Source organism: Trachinotus anak, unplaced genomic scaffold, assembly GCF_046630095.1.
Source record: "Trachinotus anak isolate AG129_WGS33_773 ecotype Australia unplaced genomic scaffold, CSIRO_AGI_Tana_v1 ptg000025l, whole genome shotgun sequence".
Lineage (NCBI taxonomy): Eukaryota > Metazoa > Chordata > Actinopteri > Carangiformes > Carangidae > Trachinotus > Trachinotus anak.
The window spans coordinates 19,497,227-19,518,763 of NW_027273876.1; the positions used below are offsets into that span (position 1 = coordinate 19,497,227).

General features: G+C 42.6%; 1 protein-coding gene across 6 annotated transcripts in view; it reads right to left on the reverse strand.

Annotated features, from left to right (window-relative positions):
• Positions 1-21,537, reverse strand: part of rbfox3a (RNA binding fox-1 homolog 3a) — a 563,670-nt gene that overhangs the window by 171,555 nt on the left and 370,578 nt on the right. For 5 of the 6 annotated variants that reach the window (XM_071463611.1, XM_071463610.1, XM_071463609.1 and 2 more), the window contains exon 5: positions 20,533-20,654. In XM_071463611.1, the coding sequence (XP_071319712.1) occupies positions 20,533-20,654 (122 nt within the window). Of the gene's footprint in view, positions 1-4,473; positions 6,195-20,532; positions 20,655-21,537 lie in introns of those variants that run through there. The other variant, XM_071463613.1, reaches the window with a different exon arrangement.

Below are 21,537 nucleotides of genomic sequence, written 5' to 3' on the forward strand. Positions count from 1 at the left end.
CTCTATTCTGGAGCAGGTCCTCATTTCACTGTCTAGCGCTCTGGCAGGTCTCCCTCTCCCTCTCTCTCTCTCTCTCTCTCTCTCTCTCTCTCCTCTAACCCACACAGTCCCCTGCTCAGCACACTCAATTATTCATCAGCTTACAGATGCACTGAGGAGAGTGAGAGAGGAGAGAGGAGGGAGGAGGCGAGATGCAGACCTCCTGTCCTCGCTCTTCACTGTTGCTCCTTTCTTTCCCTTCTCCTCCTCTTCAAAAGTGACCATCCCTTCATCTCCATCCATCCATGTACAGCATGAATAATTAACACTTATGACCTCATGGGCGCAAACGAGAGGAGGAGAAAAACACTGGTCATCACCTTTTACCTTCTTCTCTTTCTGTCTGTGGTAAGCACCTGAAATCCTGACCTACCCCCCAACAGCGCTCTTCCTCTCACAATCCCCCCCCCCCCCCCCCCCCCCCCCCCCCCCCACCTCCACTGTACCTGTTCATTAGTTCCGGCTACTTGCTTTGTTTCCTCTCCTTCCAGCCCTGTTACCGTTCTTACATCCCTCACACCGGAGGTCTTTGTTCTCACTGAGACTCTCCAAAGGGACAGGCAGAAGTACTTTAACTTTGTTACTGTTGTCAGAACGGCATCAAGGAGATCACTGCAACCTCAGAACTGTGTCTATGTGTGTGTGTGTGCAGAAGCACTGCAGTACAACTAGCTCATAATGTGTTAGTCTGAACATTTAACACATTTTCGGTTTGGTTTGGAAATGATCTCTTGTCATCCTGCTGATTAAATCTGTAATAAGCATGTGTAAATGTGCATGTGTGCATTGTGTGAGCGTGCATAATCTGAACCTGCAGATGTGTGTGTGTGTGTGTGTGCACAAGCATACAATAGCCATGCATGCGTGCACTTATTTACAGTATATTTGTGTTACTGAGAAAGAGGAAAGAGGGAGCGAGCATCGGTAAGCAGCAGTGATGAAGAGGAATAGCTAATGTCAGCTGCACTGGCTGCTGCCTCCGTATCAAAGCTTCCTGCTTGCTTCATATCTGCAGACAGCCACCAGCAACAGACTCCCCATCATTAACTACTGTACAGCACGCCGGACTGAGCCGGGGAGGAAGGAGGAGGCACGGAGACAAGAGGAGGAAAACATGATAAAGAGGGGGAAAAAAAGGATGCCTGAAAGAGGAGGAGGGCAACGAGCACGAGCGAGGAGGTTAAGATTGGCTGAGGTTTGCCACGGCATAGTTACATCACCTCTGTCCTTTCACTCCTCCTTCTCCTCACTTATTTACTTTCCTTTTCTCGTGACTTGTTTGTCTTCTGGAAATTCAAACCCTGCCATCAGAAGCGTCTGTGTGTGTGTGTATCGGGGGGGGGTGACACCAATCCTCAGCAAATCAACCACATTTAGAGTAAGGCAGATGTTCTTTTGCCAACAGCCAGATAAAGGCAGCGCGGCGTGGGAGGATCAGGAGGGAGGAGGCTGGCTGCTCGAATAACAGCTTTTTTTTTGTGCATCTTTTAAACGATGCAATCTGAACAATGTTTGGGCAGCTTTGCCCTCCGATGGCTGCTTGCTTACAATTAGAACTCTTAAAGCAATTACTGCATACTGAACCCAGGAGTCACACACTAAGTAGGGTAAACTAAGCCTGAGGGGAACAGAATTTCCATTCGGAGTTTCTTCCCATAATGCACAGTGTTGAGTTTTAAGTTCTGCAACTCATGAAAGCTTGGGTTGTATTGAATCACAATGCAAAGCTAGTGCTAAATCGATACGCCGAAGCCTTAAGTTCTGCTGTTAAACAACACACACCACCTGACTCCAGCACTGACAGCTTGGAAGCGCAACGCTTGACTTTGCCGGGCTCCTCCGTGCTCCAGACAGCCAAGGAGAACGGGCTGGAAACCTCCTCCTGTAGGCCGACAGCAGAGCGGGCCTCTGCAGGCGAAGGTCAGCACACACTGTATCGCTCGCATGTCCAGCTCCACACTGCACGTCGATTAAAAAAAAAAAAAAAAACACTTTTTTTTTTTACACACTTTCAGCTGAATCTCAAGAATCTCCCATCTAGGCCCAACTCCCATGACATGCACTGCGGAAACACACTCTCATACCGACGCTCGCACAGAGCAATGGAGCTGCTAATCCACATGATGTTAACCCTGATAATGGGATATAGCTTGAGCTGCCCAGAGCCAGATGAGAGACAGATGTGTACTTCAAAAGTATGTGTATCACTCTCTGTGCTGACTTTAGGATTTATTAAAGAATAGAAACAAAAACTTTGGACTGTGTGTTTACCTCCAGAGACATGCTGTGTGTACGCAGACTGTGAAGTCAGACATATGGATACAGGATGTGATGTCGGTTCCACTTTGCTCTGGCTCTGAAAACACCTGAGTCATGCATTTCAAAACACAAACTCTGTGACTGATGGTTCATTTTAGGATTATGCAAAATATTTTATTAGATGTTAGATTTTTGTAGGAATTATGAGTTAGAATTTCACTTTCTCACAAAGGCCAAAAGGCACAATTTAAATTTAATTTTATTTAATAAAGATTATGAATATCCAGCGAAATAATGAATGACGGAGCAGAAATAAGAGCGTGTCTGTTTCAAATCCATCAGTGATGCAGCAGGTAAGAGAAGGGAAAACAGCAGGGACACTGCTCATATTTTAACACCAGGTCACAAATATTGCAGGATCCTGTCATGTCAAACAATAACGTAACACAAATATATGTCTGAAGGATAAAAATCCACACATGCAGCTCTATGATGAAGCCAGCAATGTTTCATATTCATGTCTAAAAAAGCCTATGATCCACTTCATCGGAATGACAGGACAGTGAACGTCTCACCTCAAACACAAACTGACCCAGTAATAATGTGGCTTTAGTTGCTAGGATGTTATTAACAGTTTAGGTTTACTTTGAAAAGCTGCCATGTGATGCTGCCATGCTCCAAAAAAAGCAATTAATCACTGTTATCGTTACCTCACATCTCTCTGCAACAACTCTTTAATTTGCTGGTTTGGATTTTGTGTTGCAGATTCAGAAATTGGACAGCTGCAGGCTGTGACTTTTTTTTTTTTTTTTTTTGCTGTAGGTGACAGTTATTATTATACAACCCTGTTTTCTAAATGAATATTCTGTTTAATAAATCCAGCAGCCTGGACCTCTGTAGCCTCTGGTTAAAGGACGTTAAGAGATATGAGGTGCAAGTCTTGTCTTTCAATCCAGCTCCTGTGTTTCTTTCTGTAGGGGAATTAAAAGATCCACAGCATCACACAAACAAAATCTGAATTTTGCCCGATAACAAAGAGCTGAGGGATTTGTGTTACTCATCATTTCGGTGATAGAAGAGCAGGCAAGGATCTGATTCTAGTTTTAGTCCAGAGGTTTCCTACTAAATCCTTAAAACTAGCCTGGAATGAGAAATACACACAACCCTTCATCTGTTTTGACCCAGTAAGTGCAGTTTTCTCAGTTATGCAGGTGGTGTGCAGCAGTAATTTGTATTTCTTTGGAACATTCTCGTTACATGGTTTTTATATCATGTAAATGTGGTATTATTGCACATAAATCCCATGTGGGTTTGGACTGCTTCACTGGTAAAATATGGCAAAGTACATTAATTCCTCAACAGCTATCTTTTGCAGCTCCAAATACACAGCTTAAGCAACATTCAATCACGCACACACACACACACACACACACACAAACTTTCCAGGAGTGTGACCACTGCAAAGCTACAACAGCACCACATCACATGCAGCGCTGCATTAAAACCTGAGACGGCCAGTGTTTGAAATACCTCAACACAATTACACACTTACACACAGATAGATAAAATATCCCAACCTGTTGGGTGGCTATATCAAAAGACAAGAAAAAAAACCAACAAAAATCACCTTGTTCCTGACACTTTGGAGATACGAGGTTCCCTCCTGTTAGACCGCATCACTGTGCTAAAGTGCATTTTACAATTCCAATCACCTCATTTCTACACATGACCTCTATTACTAAGGATAAATGCAGTTTCTGCTGTATCCCCTGCAGTAAAATCTCTAAAGTCAGACTCATAAAACAAGACATCAGGCTCAGGCTTCCTGTAGCAGCAGAGAGAGGGGAAGCATCACTGTAACAGAGGTGTGCTTTAATCCGTGCCAATAAAAACGCCAGATCATTAGTAACAGGGCCGTGGGAGTGGAAGACGATATAAACCTTTATGCCTTGTCACTTTACTCACTCTCTCTCTCACAGGTGGCAGTTCAGAAAAGCCCTCTGCCACAGCATCATTAAAACAAACACACAACAAGAGAAGTCACATCTTTTTTTTTTCTTTTGATCAACTGGAAATCAAGAGATTAAAGAACAAGCACAGAAACTCAGCGTACAGTGTGTGTTAGCCTGGTCCCTTAGTGGCGTTCAGGAGCCCCCACAGGGCCTCAGTACTCACCCAGAAATACATCATCATCTCGGCTGAGAGGGGACGAGAGACCAGGGGGCGGAAGACGGGGGTATGGAAGGACACCGGAGAGGCCAGTGCTCTTCCTCTGTCCTGTTCTGTACTGATCTTCTTCTTCAGGCACTTGACTTTTGTTTTCTCTGGGAAGTAGTTTTTTTTGTTTTTTTTGCCACTCCTGTCTGCTGAGTGTAATCTGGTGGCCAGATATTTGCCCGTGTTGTTTTTTTTTTTTTTTGTGGTTTTTGTAGCGGAGTTATAAAGTCCCTTTATGTGTCCCTCTGCCCCCGGAAGACAGTCGGTCTTCCTTTTCCCGCAGACTCTTCTGAAGCGTGACTTCGCTTCTCAGAGTCGCTGCTGAGGCTCTCACGCTGCTTCTCCTCCCCCTGAACCTTTCAGAAAAAAAAGAGAAAAAAAAAAGTCTTCCTCTGCTTCTTTGCTGAAGGGGGAAAGAAGGAGAGAGAAAGAGTAAAGAGAGAGGCAACAAGGGGAGAAAGTGCTGAGGGGCGTTGCTGCTGTACCTCCCTTTTTCTTTTTGTTCTTTACTTCACTTCTCCTTCTTCTCCTGCTTTTCCTTACTCCTCTTCTCCAACTTCGCCACCCTTTCCTGCTCGCTCAGCTCTTCTCGCCTCCTCTTTTTTTTTCTCTCTCTCTTTCTTTGCGCGCTGTGAACTATCCTACTCTCTGTTTCACTGACACACACACTGAAACCTGAGCGCACTCTCTCCCTTTGCTTTTCTTCGCCTCTCGTCGGGGGTAGCTTCAGTCCAGCAGCTCTGATTAGAGGATGGGGCAAGTCTGAGACGGACTTTCTTCGACAGCGTTTCTGGGCGAAGAGCGCTGGAGAGGCTGGGGGGGGTGGGAAAAGCTGGAGATGATCACCACACGGTACAGTAGCACCGATGCTTTCATCCGGAGAGAGACAAGTGCAGAGGGGACGGAGTGAAGGAAAGGATGGGGGGGCCGAGTAAAGAGAGGGAGAGAGAGAACGGGAGAGAGGGGAGAAGGAGGGAGGAGGGGATGAGGAGATGAGTTGCTGGAGGGACGCCGGGGGGACAGGCTGCGTAGAAGTTGTGGGAAAGCCGAACAAGGAGCCGGAACAAGGGGAGGCGAGGCAAGACTAGATGAAGGAGGCAGGAAAAAGAGGAAGCACTGAGCTGGGAGGAAAAGAGAGAAAGAGGGAGCAGCTTGGCTTGTTGTTGCTTATGCTAAAGATCCAGCGATACCAGCCGGTTTCATTAAGTTGCACTGGGAGCATTGGGGAGGAGGAGGAGGAGGGCTGGAGGTTTCAGTGGTGGTGCATGTGGGGGGTAACAGGCAAGAGAGCCGTCAAAACAAAATTCAATTTAGAGTGCTTGTGTAACCTAAGGAGAGAGGAGGGAGAGGAGGGAAAGAGATGAAAACAGCTAAACTGGAGCTGCTGCCTCTCTTCTTGTTGTTCTTTTGTTCCCTCTGTTTTTCCTTGTCTGCAGAGGGAGGGATGGGTGTTGCGGGCTAGTGTTTCTCTGTAGGTGTGTATAGATGTGTGTGTGTGTGTGGGGTGTATTGGCTGAGTTGGCTGAGCTAGTCTGGCCCACAGTTGTGCAGAGGGAATATTGTAGGCTGTGTGTGTGTGTGTGTGTGTGTGTGTGCAAATATGTTCTTTGCATCTCAGTGCCGACGCCACATCTGCATCATCATACACATGTATGTTGTGTGTTTGCGCCAGTAGATGTTTGACGGGTGTGTTTGCAACGTGGCTGGACAAGGCAGGCAGACAGAGAGAGAGAGAGAGAGAGAGAGAGAGAGAGAGAGAGAGGGAGAGGGTAAGGGTTGGATGTTGTAGCCTGCCTCAGCACATTTACCCCCTCACACCCCCCCCCACCACCACCAGTACAGTCAATACACCACTGAGGCAGGCTGCCACGTTAACCCCTGCACTGCCTGAAATACTGCACTGCACACACAGGGAACACTGGAAATACTGGAGTGGGAGAGAGAGAAAGAGAGAGAGAGAGAGAGAGAGAGAGAGAGTCCCAGCCACTCCTGCGTCGCTCTGTTCTCTCTGTGTCAGAGTCACATTGTAATTAAAGTCAGACTCACTTTCAATTTTTTTTTTCAGAGCTGAGAAATAGAAAAAAGAATCCATCTTGTTAGGAAATCATAAATACTGTAGGTCCTCAAGAGTTTAATCTAATTTAATTCATACTGGCAGCATAAGAAAAAAAGCACCATTAAAATGTACATCTGAAATGAAATAAGATTCATTAGCTGAATTAAACTCCAGCAGGTAAAACATGTTCTAAATGTAAAAAGAAAGCCTTGTTTTTTTATTGTTGAAGGACAAAATTGTGCCTATTCAATATTTTTTCTAATTGTTAATGAATCCAATGTGCAAACTGAAGCCAACAATGAATGTGTCCTGGTAACAAGTATTTATGTGTGTATCTAAAGCCTGATATGCACTTTATTAGGAACACCACACTAACACTGGGTAGTTCCTCCCTTTGCTGACAGCAAACAGCCTCAGTTCTTCACCTCAGTGATCCCACAACATATTGGAAACTTTCCTCTGAGACTCTGTTCCATGTTGACATGACTGCATCACATCATTCCTGCAGATTTATCAGCTGCACATTCATGCTGTCAATCTCCTGTTCCACCACATCCCAGAGATGTTCTGCTGGTTTCAAGTCTGGAGGCTGGGGAGGCCACTAAAGTCAGGTTTGATACATGGATTCATGCGTTTGATGCCAAATTCTGCCTCAGTAGAAATCGAGATCCACCAGACCAGGCTACATTTTTCCAGTCTTCAACTGTTCAGTGTTGACGAGTCTGAGGCCACTGCAGCCTCAGGTTTCTGTTCTCAGAGTGGAACCTGACGTGGTCTCTGCTGTTGTAGCCCATCCACCTCCAGGTTGGACGTGTTGTCTCACTCTGAGAAGCTTTCCTGCTCACCACAGTTGTAAACAGTGGATATCTGAGTTCCTGTAGCCTTTCTGTCAGCTCTGTCCATCCCAGTTTCAGAAACGGTCAAAGTCACTGAGATCGCATTTTCCTTCACTCTGGCATCACTCTTTGATGTGAACATTAACTGAAGCTCCTGACTTGTGTCTGCAGGATCTGATGCACTGCACTGCTGCCACGTGATTGATTGATTGGATAGATTGCATGAAATAACAGGTGCACATGTGTTTCTTATAAAGTGCTCGATGAGAGAGTCTTATTCCTCTGTGCCATTGAGCTCCACATTTGCCCAAAAAGAACTACTAAAAACACATCAAAATTGATTGACTGATGAATTGCAAATTCCCCCTTGTGGATCAATAAAATCTTATATTATCTTACCAATAAACCTCACTGTTGCACTGGGTGACAGGTCCCTTCATTCTGATAAACACACAAACGAAATTTTATTTTGACTCATTGCTGCCTGAAATACTTGGTTCCAAAAGTGGTTCCAAAACCACAAACCAACCATGACCAGACCTCAGAATATTTGCTACCAGCCTGAAAGGATATGATATAATGGAGCAAAGAAAACTGAATGATGGGGCATTTTTTTCTAATCCATTAGATGCTGGGCCACAACATAATCAAAGGCTGATTTAGGAAATTGATAAAAAATGCAGTTGGAATTTACTTTGTTACTGTTCACACAGGTTTGACTGATTTACTGAAGTGGAGTTATTGTTTTCATGTCGAACATCGTATTTCTGCTGCTGCGGAGGTTTGTAACGCAAGCAACAGAACCTCTGGAACCTCCTGTCAGAACTTTTCAGAATCAAAGCTCACAATAGCTTGAAATAAAGCATTGATGCAAAAAAGAAAGAAAAAGAAAAAAGAAAAAAATACCCAAGAAAATTACCTTTTTCGTGTCAGCGGCAGCTAAATGTGGGACAGTCAGTCAGTCCGATATTGTAAAACATATTAAAAAAAAATTTGATTATCAAATTAATCTGTTGGGCCAGATATCATTGCTTTGGCCCATGGGGCGCCAGTTGCCAACCACTGTACTACAGGCCATTTTCCAGTAATTATCTTAAACCTTAAATATGAGGAAAAGGCATCCAGTGATTAACAATCACAATCGTCATGGAGAGTCAGAATCAATATTCTATTCATGTTCGAGGGTGGATTCTGAAGTCCACAGGACTGGTACAGATTCATGCACATTAACTCTTTTTGAACTCTACCACTGGAAATATTTTTCCACATGGGGAGGAATAAAGAATACCTCCCATATTAAAGTTACATCACACATATTCAGTGTTGGGAATTTTTTTTTTTAGTTTTTAAAAAAGGTTATGTGCATCATTTCCTCATCAATAAAATATTACATTAATTTTAAAAAAAATGGTATAATTATTGTAAACAAACACAACCATCACCATCAAAACTGCATTTTCACATTCAACAATAATTAAGGGGATTTGACAACAAATCCACTGAATTGACTTAGGTCACAAACTGTTTTACGTCAGCAGCCACGTGGACAGAACTGTCCCCAAACCCTCTTCATGAAAGGAAGCAGTGGAACGTGCGGCAAAATTCCTCAGATTTGAAGCATATTAACATTTAAAAATGTAAAAAAATTATGAGCTAATTCATAGTTAAGATAGATTATGAATACCAACTCATATGCAGCCATTTGTGCTGAAATTGGTATTTTGGACTTGCTTGAAATGAGGCCATTTACATACATGTATGCATGCCTGGTGTGCAGCCTCAGCTCTCACTCTCCTTCATTTCTCCCTCCGAGACGACCACGAGCTCAGAGGTGGGCTGGCTTCTCTCTTTTTTTCCCCAGCAACTACCATGCAAAAGCTAACATTTTCCTATCAAATCTGGGTGTCATGCTATTTCAGGTCTGGGTCATGAATAAGTTAGTCCAGACCCTGCATATGAGCGAGCTAATGCAAAAAAAAAAAAAAGACTACAGCCTGATGGTGGGTGGGTGTTGTCAGGGTCTAGGAGGAGAGGAGCAACATCAGGTCAGTCAACAGAGATGTGGAATATGAACTAAATGTACAGAGTGAGCACGGGTTTGATCTTTCAGGTGAGACGTCTCCATGACGAGTGCACCCCATGACAAGACTGACACATACCTTCACACATACATTCTTTGCAAGAATTACACAGTAAAGAGAAAATGAATTAAGTTGCCTGTAGCTTCCGCTGTTATCACTGAACAACACCAGGTCAGTTTCTGTTTGTGATGAACAGCTTAGGGACGTAATGCTAATCCTGTCCTGGGCACTGCACAACCTCAAGAAAAAAAAATCAATAAAATGATGAAAATATTACTATATTTAAGTAAACAAGATTGTCTCAGCAAAACTTGATTTGCCAAGATTCTTAAAACAAGTAAAAATAAACTTGAAACGAGTGAAGTGATGGAACTGAAAAGCTGCCTTGTAAGAAGAAACAAGCACATGTTGCCTTGATTTAAGATATTTCATCTTCCTGAGATTTCTCTTTTCTCTGTGTCTTCCTCTCATCTCTACCACCTTCTCTCTTTCTTTTTCTCTCTGTCTCCTCATCTTGTCCTGCATCTCTTCCTGTCCCCACCCTGAGCTTTGATTGATGCAGTCTTTTCATTTTCATCAGTGTCAGTGAAGAACGTGAACACAGGGTCAATTGATATCTATATGCAAATGTTACCGGCCTCCGCTGAGGTAAGCTTACAATGACAATAAAAATATACAGCAGGACCTCATTTTAAAATGCATTTCATTTACACACTCTGAACTGAAAGAAAAGAATTTCAACTTTGGAAGGATGGATAGATTTAATGCTAGCTAGCTAGCTAGCTAACTAGCCAGCATCATGATGGTTGGCCACATGTGGCACACACTGGTCATATGACGTCTGGGGATGAAAGGCATTGAAGTATACACAGTAAAATTCTCTAGTTACCTTCATCACGGTGCGGTGGATTCAGCCGCCTGTCCAGTTTGTCGACTTAATCAAACAATAACCCCCCCACCCACCACCACCACCACTGCAATGACGCTGTCGATCAGTTGACCCGAAGGACAAGTTATTTTAGGCAACAATTTCACAACTTTGACTATATACCGAAAAATACAGAGGTCTGGAAATCAGTGACCTTACTGGTTGGTTCGGCCCAAGTGGCAACCCACTGTGACATCACCCACTGGTTTGTGAGATGCCGTTTTGAAGCCTCCAGTTTATAATTTGGCCGTCGCCATCTTGGTTTTTTGAAACCACATTTGGAGGAGAAGGTGGAGCTGACCTGTACTTTCTCAGGCAGGTTGCTGTGTGTGGTACAGTCTGTCAATCACACGGTAGTCCCACCCTAATGCATACCCTGCTTTATGGTCTGTTTTCCTCTAAATGGGACCAGAATTTAAAAAACAAACATCATGTTACGTTGAAGAAGACATGAAACTAGAGACTGAGACGAAGTCATCGGGAAAACATTTACTGAGGTAATAAATCAAGTGAGAAGTAGAGACATTTTCCCATAGACTTCAATACAATCAGACTTATTTTTGCAACCAGTGGAGTCGACCCCTGATGGTCATTAGGCAGAATGCAGGTTTACAGCACTTCTGTATTGGCTTCACCTTTCAGACCTGGAGTCTATGTAAATTTTTATATACAGTCTATGGTCCGACTGTGGTCTAGGTTTCGGAACTGCCAGCGGCCCTCTACCACACCTATAGAGAGTAGTGTTACCAGCTCCACCTGATATCAGTCCTCCTGCTGTAGTCCCTCTCTCTGACTCACTCTCTGCTGTCAGACACACCAAGCAATCTCTCACCAAGGAAAACTCAGCAGGCTGCTCTGGCTCCACCACTGTTCATGCTTCCCCCTCTAGGATAAAACCAGACAGGTTTATTCTGCAGTTGCGCTGCTTCGTAATTACAGGTGTCCTTTTGGTGTGTCCGTGGCACATCAGCCTTTTCTACTATCTGGAAATATCTGGCTGCTCTGCATCACTGCTGGGGAGAGGAGGAGTAAAGTGTTTGTTCAAGCCACACGGGGAAAAGAAGAAGGAGACAAAAAGGCTGATTGAGACCAGTGTTATCAATTCTTGAAATTAAAGTTGACAGTCATGAGGGAAACATGGTGAAACACGCCGGTCTTCACTGTGAGAAATGTCCACAGACGTCTGATTCAGAGCTTTGAGGAACAAAACTTCCTCCTTTGTTCCTGAGGGTCATCAGTCGTTACTCCTATGGCCACTAGAGGGCGTTTCCTCTTCTCTCACTGTACGTAAACATACTGTATCTTGTTTTTTGGGCATTTATTGCTTCTGCTCCTTTCCTAACCTCTTCAGAGAACTGTTATAATGTCTTTAACTACAGAGGAATGTTCTTTTGTTCTTCAACAAACAGAATCAAGCACCCATTTCAAGTTTCTGCTGATGTGTCCACCAAAATGACCAGGAAAGGTTGGAAATTCAGCCTGTGCCCTTCTGCTGATTTGCTGAAAGTCTGGAGACTTTGACAAGGAAACCTGTTGAAAAAATTCCCTGAAATTATATAATTGCTGATGTCCAGCAGTTGTCCATGCACGTTGAGAGGAGAGGCTGGAGGAGAAGGGGGATTCCTTTAAGCAAAAGGGATCTGAGCGGCGCTGCTCGAGGCTTTGCTGCAGCCTTGTGTGGCCTCTGCATAGCTAAACTATTATATGAGATGACCAGCGAGGCTGCTGTAAGTGGTCTGTACAGCACTCAGCCACTCTGCAAACCCCACACATACTTCCCTCCTACTAATGGAGGGGAGGAAAAGTGTAGAAATGCTGCCATGCTGCTTATGGAGAGATGAGGCTGACAGTCAAGGAAAGGTAAGTAAGAGCATGACACTTTTGTTTAATAATTAAGCATGAAATTGTGTTCTCTACCCAACACGACATGAGACAAACTGCACTTACAGCAGCTATTAGCAGTCACTAATTTGATCGACAGTATATCAGTTCATATCAGCTCCAGCATGTGATTGATCCTCTGCTATTTAATCTCTTCTTACAGTCCTCGCTAATCACCTTGGATGAAAGTTGCGTAGCCATCCTCTGATGATTTATGGCGTGTGCACTGAACTTTATCTAGAAAAGAAAAAAGACTTGCTGTGATCTATTGGTGCAGCACAATCCTTTTAATAAAAACACGATTGTGAAAGTCTGTATTCATCTTAAAAAGGTCAGACGTTTTCTGTTAAAATGCTTCTTTTATTTTTTACGAATAACAAATATGATGATCCATATTTTTCTTTCCGTCAACAAACCCCATGAAAACCCCATGTATAAACGCCTCCATATAAACTACAGTGTGTGTGTTCATGGCAGCGAAGGAACATGTCACTCAATGCCGCAGCATTGCTTTACCGATGCGCTTCAATACACTGAACAGAAATATAAACACAACACTTTTGTTTTTGCTCCTTTTTTCAAGAGTTGAAATCGAAGATCAAAGAGTTTTTTGAAGCGAACAAAAGGCGTCATCCTCTCAAATTTCCCTCACAAATGTGTATAAATCTCTGTGATTTCTCCTTTTACCAAGACCATCCATCCAACTGACAGGTGTGACATATCCAGATGCTGATTACACAGCATGATTTTTGCACATGTGAGCCTTGTGTTGGTCACAATAAAAGGCCACTTTAAAAAAATATATATATTTTGAAAATTTATTAGGCATTGAACAGCAGGTTTTACATGTCTTACTGTCAGATGTGCATTGTTTCGGGGGGAAAAGGTTGTGGATCAGAAAACGAGTCAGTATCCGGTGTGACCACCATCTGCCTCGTGCAGGACGACATGTGCAGAGTTGCAAAGTTGCTGGATATTCGCAGGAAGTGGACTATGCAGACACAGATCCAGAGCATGAAGCACATGCTCAGTGGGGCATCGTGTGACAACACAGGCCATGCAACAACTGGGATGTTTTAGGCTTCCAGCTATTTTGTACATCATGCTGCAACATGAGGCGCTGGCGGCAGATGAATGGCGCAGCAATGGGCCTCAGGATCTCAACATGATGTGTTTGTGTGTGTATGTGTTTGTGTTTACAGAAAAGGTCTTAGATCTTTTATTTCAACTCATGAAAAATGGGAGTGAAGTCAGTGTTTCATTTATATTCACTCAGTATAGTTTCTGGAGCTCTAAGGTGCACAGGAATAAGATGATAAGATATATCAGGACTGTTGTTTTTACAATCGCAAAAATATAAAATATCACCAGGCTCATTCTTTAAGTGATCCAATTCAGTTCAAGTTTTTCTCACACTACTTTAAGGTGAAAAGTCGCCACAACACCTCAGTGGGCAAATAGTTTGAGAGAACAACAAGAAAAAGAGGTTGATCCCATAATGTGTGTCAAGGAACCAGTGTTCCTTTTCCCAGCAAACTAGAAACTAGCAGATATGCATCACAGGACCAGCTCGGATACACACATACACAGTGTTCAGTATGTACTGTAAATACACACACACACACACACACACACATCTTCACAAACCTCCTCCTTTTTAGAGCAGCTGCCTTCGTCATCAGTTCTGGGTACACAATAAACTCACTGGTCTGTCTCCATTCATGTTCAATTAGCCCAATTAGCACGTTAATTATGTGTCAGTTAGATAAAGATTCAAGTAAAATTAAAAAAAAAAAAAAGCTGCTGACTCCAGTCTATAATACACTTTAATTACAAATGGGATGTGGATTTTATGTATACTGTATATAGTTGTATGCATGTGGTCAGCCCTGGGCAAAGTCCATAATTTTTGAAGTGAATTTTATGAAGTTAAAAATTAAAAAAAAAAAAAAAACATTTTTTGCAGCCAACTGAGAGTTTTCCTGTTCTTGGTTCAGGGACTTTCAGCCTTCTCACTGATATTTTTAGGCTCCTCTGCACGTCCAGCAAGTTTAAGATCTACCCACAGATTCTCAGTGATGTTCAGGTCAGGGGTGGTGGTGGAGAGGGGTGGGGGTGGTGGGATGTTGAAGGCCACTCTAAAACCTTTAGCTCGTGTTTCTTGAGGTAGTTTGTGAAGGATTTTGAGGTTTGCTTTGAATGACTGTCCTGCTGTAGGAGCCAGCCTTTAATGTTGCAGCTGGCAGAGGCGGAGCTAATTTTGCACACTTTATATACTGCTGGGTATCTCAATAATCCTAATAATACATCAAACTTTATTTGTTGATTAGATTTTGTATTCATCATCTGACTCTGCAAAGTCACTGAATAGATATAGAGCTGTACAAACAGTATTTGTCTCTTACATGACGTAGAGAGGAGATGTGACTTAGCAGAAAATATGCAAGCACCTCAAAAAATGTAATATATGACAAACAGTATATGTCCCTGTGGTGTGTGAGTGACGTTGCCATGTATGTCACTAGAAGCAGTGTTGGGCAAGTTACTGAGGAAGAGTAATAAGTTACTTATTTACTTATTACTCCTTTAATAATATTATTTTACTTATTACTTCAAATCACAAATAATTAATTATATTACTTGTTATATTACTATTACTTTTACAAAAATATTAACCTTTGGACATTCAGGGTGATACTGTAGCTTCCTGTTGTGTTATTTGAGCCCCGACACATTAAAGAAGGTTCTGATGTTCAGAGGTGAAATAATGATGATATCTCACATCAGCTTCTCAAGCCTCTGATCAGACAGTCTGCTCTTTGTCGGGGTGAGCACTAAACCTAAACTAAAAAGCTGCTCCTCAGTGAGCCAGATGGGGCTGGAGTTTTGTACTTCATGTAAACTTTTTTGAAGTTTGAGAAGTTCCGAGTCTCAACCTCAGATCCCCTCGACCTCAAGTAGTTGATCTCTCTTTGCCGAGCAGCTGTCCTCAGACTCTTTCATCATGGCTAGCTGACATAGTGGACGCAGGCTGCTCCTCCGTCAGGAGCTCCCTCACAAGCTCTCTCCTGCTCTCATTTCTCAGCCATCGGAGTCTTAACTTCGGACGACCAGCAGCTGGGAGAGGAGCATCTTGGCTATCAGCAGAACAACGTCATCATAAAATAGTAACGCACTGCTGACAGGATTAGTAAAAGTAATATTAATAATGTTTTATAAATCCCTTACACTGCTCATTACTGGGGAAAGTAATAATATTACAGTGAGTAACATGTTACTGCCCATATATAAGAGGATATATTGTTATGACCTATACAAATCCTCAGGATATATGAAGATATGTTTATATCATATACAAATGTTATTATGGGTTTTATGGTAATAAATACATATATTAATTATTTATATCTATGATTCATTTTATATGTTATAACATGTTGTGACCACATGTTTCAACAATATATACTTAGTTTATATCTGCAAGTTTCTTAAAACAACATACTTGTAAAAATTCTACATGCTTACATATGGTTTTCTTATTCATTTTATTTGAATTTTTTTTATTTTTTGCCAGCTGCACATCCATGATGTGAAGCTCCTGTTCCACCACATCCCAAAGGTTCTCTACTGGACTGAGATCTGGTGACTGTGGAGGCCATTTGAGTACAGTGAATTCATTGTCATGTTCAAGAAACCAGTTTGAGATGATTTGAGCTTTGTGACATGGAGCATTATCCTGCAGGAAGCAGCATCAGAAGATGGTTCACTGTGGTCATAAAGGGATGGACATGGTCAGCAACAATACTCAGGTAGGCTGTGGTGTTTAAACGATGCTCAGTTGGTACTAAGGAGCCCAAAGTGTGCCAAGAAAATATCCCCCACACCATTACACCACCACCACCAGCCTGAACCATTGATACAAGGCAGGATGGATCCATGCTTTCATGTTGATGCCAAATTCTGACCCTACCATCTGTATGTCACACCGGAAACTGAGACGCATCGGATTAGGCAATTTATTTCCAATCTTCTATTGTCCAGTTTTGTTGAGTCTGTGTGAACTGTAGCCTAAGTTTCCTGTTCTTAGCTGACAGGAGTGGCCCCCGGTGTGGTCTTCTGCTGCTGCAGCCCATCTGCTTCAAGGATCGACGTGCTGTGCGTTCAGAGATGCTCTTCTGCAGACCTTGGTTGTAACGAGTGGTTATTTGAGTTACCGCTGCCTTCCTATCAGCTCGAAGCAGTCTGGCCATTCTCCTCTGACCTCTGGTATTAACAAGGTATTTTCACCCAGAGAACTGCTGCTCACTGGATATTTTCTCTTTCTCAGACCAGTCTCTGTAAACCCTAGAGATGGTTGTGTGGGAAAATCCCAGTGGATCAGCAGTTTCTGAAATACTCAGACCAGCCCGTCTGGCACCAACAACCATGCTACGTTCGAAGTCACTGAAATCACCTTTCTTCCTCATTCTGATGCTCAGTTTGAACTTCAGCAGGTCGTCTTGACCAGGTCTACATGTCTACAATGCATCGAGTTGCTGCATGATATTGGCTGATTAGATATTTGTGTTAACGTGCAGTTGAACAGGTGTACCTAATAAAGTGGCCAGTGAGTGAATATTGACAGGCTTTGGGATCTGTTTACAATATAAACATACGTATTTGTATGGGGCTAGACATTTATGTCAATATATGTTACATATGTTTTGATTTTATGTGAACATATATTACGTTGGCGTACGGGCATATTTTCCTCCAGTATTTGAGTAATATTCTTCATTAGTTTCCACTGCTGCTGTTTTCACAGACTGAGGAGTTGAGTGAGGTTATTTAACTTTATTTTCTTGGCTGATATTTTTTCATGAAAACTCTTGTTTTTCCAAGAGTTTCCCTCATAATGAAAACAGCAGATGGTTAAAAATATTGAACACAGACACACAACACCGGCCATTAACCACTTCAGTCCAAAAATATTAGAATCTGACATTTCATCTGAGCCCAGGGTGCAGCACAGACTGCTGCATGATGATGATGATGGACATGTTTACTACATAGTGTATATAAAAAGGAACAAATAACAAACTGCATCATCCTCACCATTATCATCATCATCATCAATAACAACAACCTCAACACAAGCATGCTTGTCATTAAAAAAGCCGATGCCAGCAGATTAGGACCTTAATCTTTGCTCTCTTACTGCATGCAGTATCAGAATGAATTAATGTATAAAGGAATGAATGAATGAATGAATCAATTAATTAATGCATGAATGAATGTATGAAAAGAGCTATGAAAAGTGAATGAGGAGTTGAGAGAGTCCAGCTGTTAATGCCGGTATCTTTGTTAGAGAGCTCCATCTGACACTCAACATCTGCAACACACTGAATCATTTAAAATAGCTGTGTGTGTGTGTGTGTGTGTGTGTGTGTGTGTATTTGTATTTGCTACATAGTAAGGACCAAAAAAAGTATTTTACTAACAGAGTGAGAACATTTTGGGAAAGTGAGGACATTTTGGCCGGTCCTCACTTTTCGAGACACCTTCAAATCACATTCTGAGGGTTAAGACCTGGTTTTAGAGTTATGGTTAGAATTAGGTTTAGGTTAAGGTTAAGTTAGGTAAAAGGTGTGTGTGTGTGTGTGTGTGTGTGTGTGTGTGTGTGTGCGTGCCATTGCAGCATCACTGTAAATAAAACATGACTGATATAGCTAATAATAATTTTTGATGATATCAGCTGCTGTATAGAAACACACAGTTAAAATATTCACCGTGCTGAAAATAAATAGTTTAGAATTAACCAGTGCACGATCTGAAGCTCCTGCTCTTCAAGATTTGACACAGCAACTGAGTTTCCAGATTTACAAATAGTCATAAATTATCAGAAAAAAAAAACTAAACAAAACAAAGACAATACAATAATCGTTTTGCCATAAAACCAAAATCAGCTGTCTTTCATCCGAGGCTTCAGCGAGCAGACAAATCAGAGAGTGTGTACGTCTCATGGGCGGCTGATCAGACTGTGCCAGCAAATATCCTCCGCTGTATCCTGACAGGGAGACAACATCGATATCTATCAAATATAACATTTATCAGCAGTTCAATAAAACAGAGCTGCGCAATCAGCAAGTGACAAGGAAGATATTACAGCCTAATTCAAAGTTAATTGAAATACCACTAATATTGCATTAGTTTGTGTTAATGCTAGAACCCAATGCATTATTTACAGGGCTGATCCTGAGGTAGCAACAACAACTGGCAGACACGCAGCCTTCACCGTAGATAACATGAACCCCCGAAGACTTATCACTGTTCACCTCCTCCACAAACAGCCACATATGAGGCATTTCAGACCAAACTGCTGCAAGCTGTTGCAAAAACTGCTGCCTGCATGACTTTAGCTGGTGTTTCCAGCTGTGGTTCCATCTTTAGGTCTGTAAGTTAGTATTATGTGTATAAGTCTTATACATAGGCCCTAAAAACAACAGTCCACTGTCTGTCTCTGGGATAGCTCTCTAATAGGATTCAGCCGGCTCATTCCCATCAGCAGTGGCCATAAGCTTCAGCTACATCCACACTACTATGGCCATTTCTAGTTTTCTAGCTTTCCAGCCCTGAAAACTAAGAGTTTTAGAAATGCTAGTTTGAAAACTCTGTGGTTGAGTTGCAGTCTGGACGGGCAAACATGGAGACCTTTGGAAACGATGACATAGACACACCCGCTCACACACACCTTATCAGCCTCAACTACCAGTGGTGGAAGCAACACGGATAACAAACTAAAAGTGTGACTGAACTTGTTGTCTTTGTTAGCATCTGTCAAATTCTGCATGTCCACGCTACAACTGCCTTGGCTTTCTTTGTTTGTAGTATTTTCTGCAACTAATCAGCTGAGTACAACTGAGATTCAACAATCTGCTTCCTGTTTACACAAGCTCGCACATGCCCAGTGTATGAGAGTGGTCAGGTATGTATGCCTTTCTGATACGGAGCTGGATGGTGATTGTTTTAATTTGAAATGAAAACGTCCCAGTGTGGACGTAGCAGGGGCCCTGAGAAGATGAGAGGGACAGGTGACTGGTTGAGGGAGTAAAAAGCCATAAAAACTGTCTGTGACTTTGTGTCTTAACATCAGTTAGTTACACAAGTTCTTCCTCACTAGGACAGAGGTAATGAGATAAACAAGGTGTGTTAATGTTTAGGACTAGGTTCCCAACAGAATCCTCACATGTGCAGTGATGTGAGCTGTTCGTAGCTGTACATGGGTGGTGTAAAAAAATGTCTCCTCTTAACACATCTGAGGTTCTGCTGAAAACTTCAGCTCACCAGATCTCCACCACAGTTCTCAAACATGTCCTGTTTGAAACAGGAAAAATAATTTCATACCCTCCCAGTGACGTTTTCACTGACAGTACAACAACATTTTAAAGACCCGCTATCACCTGCAAGGATAAGGGAGGTGACCGATGGAGGTGCCTGAGCTAGCTCTGCGAGGCGGTCATAGACCCAAGCTCCTGAGCGCCCGCAGGAAGTGATGCTGTGTGTTGACCATAAAAAGAGAAAGCAGTGGGTTTTTTAACTTTATATCCATTCTGGCCTATTAAACGCTGCTGTTCCCTCAGTTGTTTCAATAAAAAATCCATCATGCATCACCACATTTGATCTCATTGGCTCAACAAGTGACCAATCAAACAGGCAGCAACTTCATTTTGAAACCACGGCTGTTAAGACGCCATCACCGTGCATTTAAAACGCCCAGAACAGGACAACAGACAAAGGGAGTTTAACTCTGGTTGCTGCTGCTGATGAGTTCATCAAGTGCACAGCCTCCAGGACAAACACCTTCCCTCTGAGCGACTAACATCTCTACTGTACAAGCATTTGAAGGAAATTTAGGTTGGTTGCATTACTCGCAACTTGCACCATGTCGAAGTGTAGAGCTGTGCATATGTGTGTTACATGCAACACAACACTGAGGTGAGAGGATAGAGAAATAATGCAAACAAGCTTTACCATGTTTTACAGATGTTTCTAGGACAGATGTGTTGTGCATTTTACCTTGTAACACTACAAGCAGACAAGCCAGCAAGACAACCATGTCTCCAAGACCTTACAATCACATAACACTGAATCGTTTCCCAGGTTACACTGTGGTAGCTACGCAGTCATTGGCTGGATTATGTTCAGAGTTCAGTGGAAGAGAGGGAGGAGCGAGAAGAAGAAAAAAGAAGAACTGACCAGTCTGGTGACGAGGGGAACCCCGAAGTGCCAGAAGTGCTCGTTGAGCAGCCCGCTGTACACCACGTTTCCAAACAGAGCAATGCTTCCTGGTTTGCACAGACCACTTCCTGGCTTGGTTTCTGCAAAATCAACAGAAGTCAGTCTTCACCAGTGTGTACAGCCAATGACAATAATAACACATGATACAGTATATACACACATTCAGAGACGTGAGGGTGGACACACAAAACCAGTTAAACTCCTTCTTTCTCCGCCTCCTCCACCTCCTTCTCCACAGCTCTCTCTTTACTCCTCCACCTACCTCACATCCATCATACCCAACCTCCTCCTCCTCCTCATCATAATCGTCATCATCATAAGGAGCAGTGGTTTTCTGCAAAGCTCTGTATCTGTTTATTTCACTAAAATATTAGGGGAGCTGGGAGCTGTTTAACATCATCTGCACTGCTTCATGTTCGTCTTTAATTGTTTTCTGCTGCGCTGACAACCATGTACCTACATTAACTGAACAACAAAGCCTGAACTGTATTTGAACTTCAGCTCTTTCCTCTATAATCTCTAAGTGAAAGTTGTGTGATTGTTACAGTTCAGGACATTAGTGGAGGGAATAGAACAATGAGAAAACACAAGTCAGGAGTTCAGTTGGCCATAACACATTGTTACACAACAAGCAAGACAAACTGTAGGTTGTGTATTTGATGGGAGGAGCCCAGGTACATGTAAAGTTGTCTGTGATTTAACAATGAGAACACTATTGATGAAAAGGTGCTAATATTGGAAACGTCTGCTAAACTCTAGGTTATGCTCGCAATGGCACAACACATAACAATAGACCACCCCACATACACTTACTCACACACACACACACACACACACACACACACACACACACACACACACACACACATACTTGTAGTTCCATCTTTGTGAGGACACTCATTGACATAATGCATTCCCTAGCCCCTTACCCTAACCTTAACCATCAGAACTGAGTGCCTAACC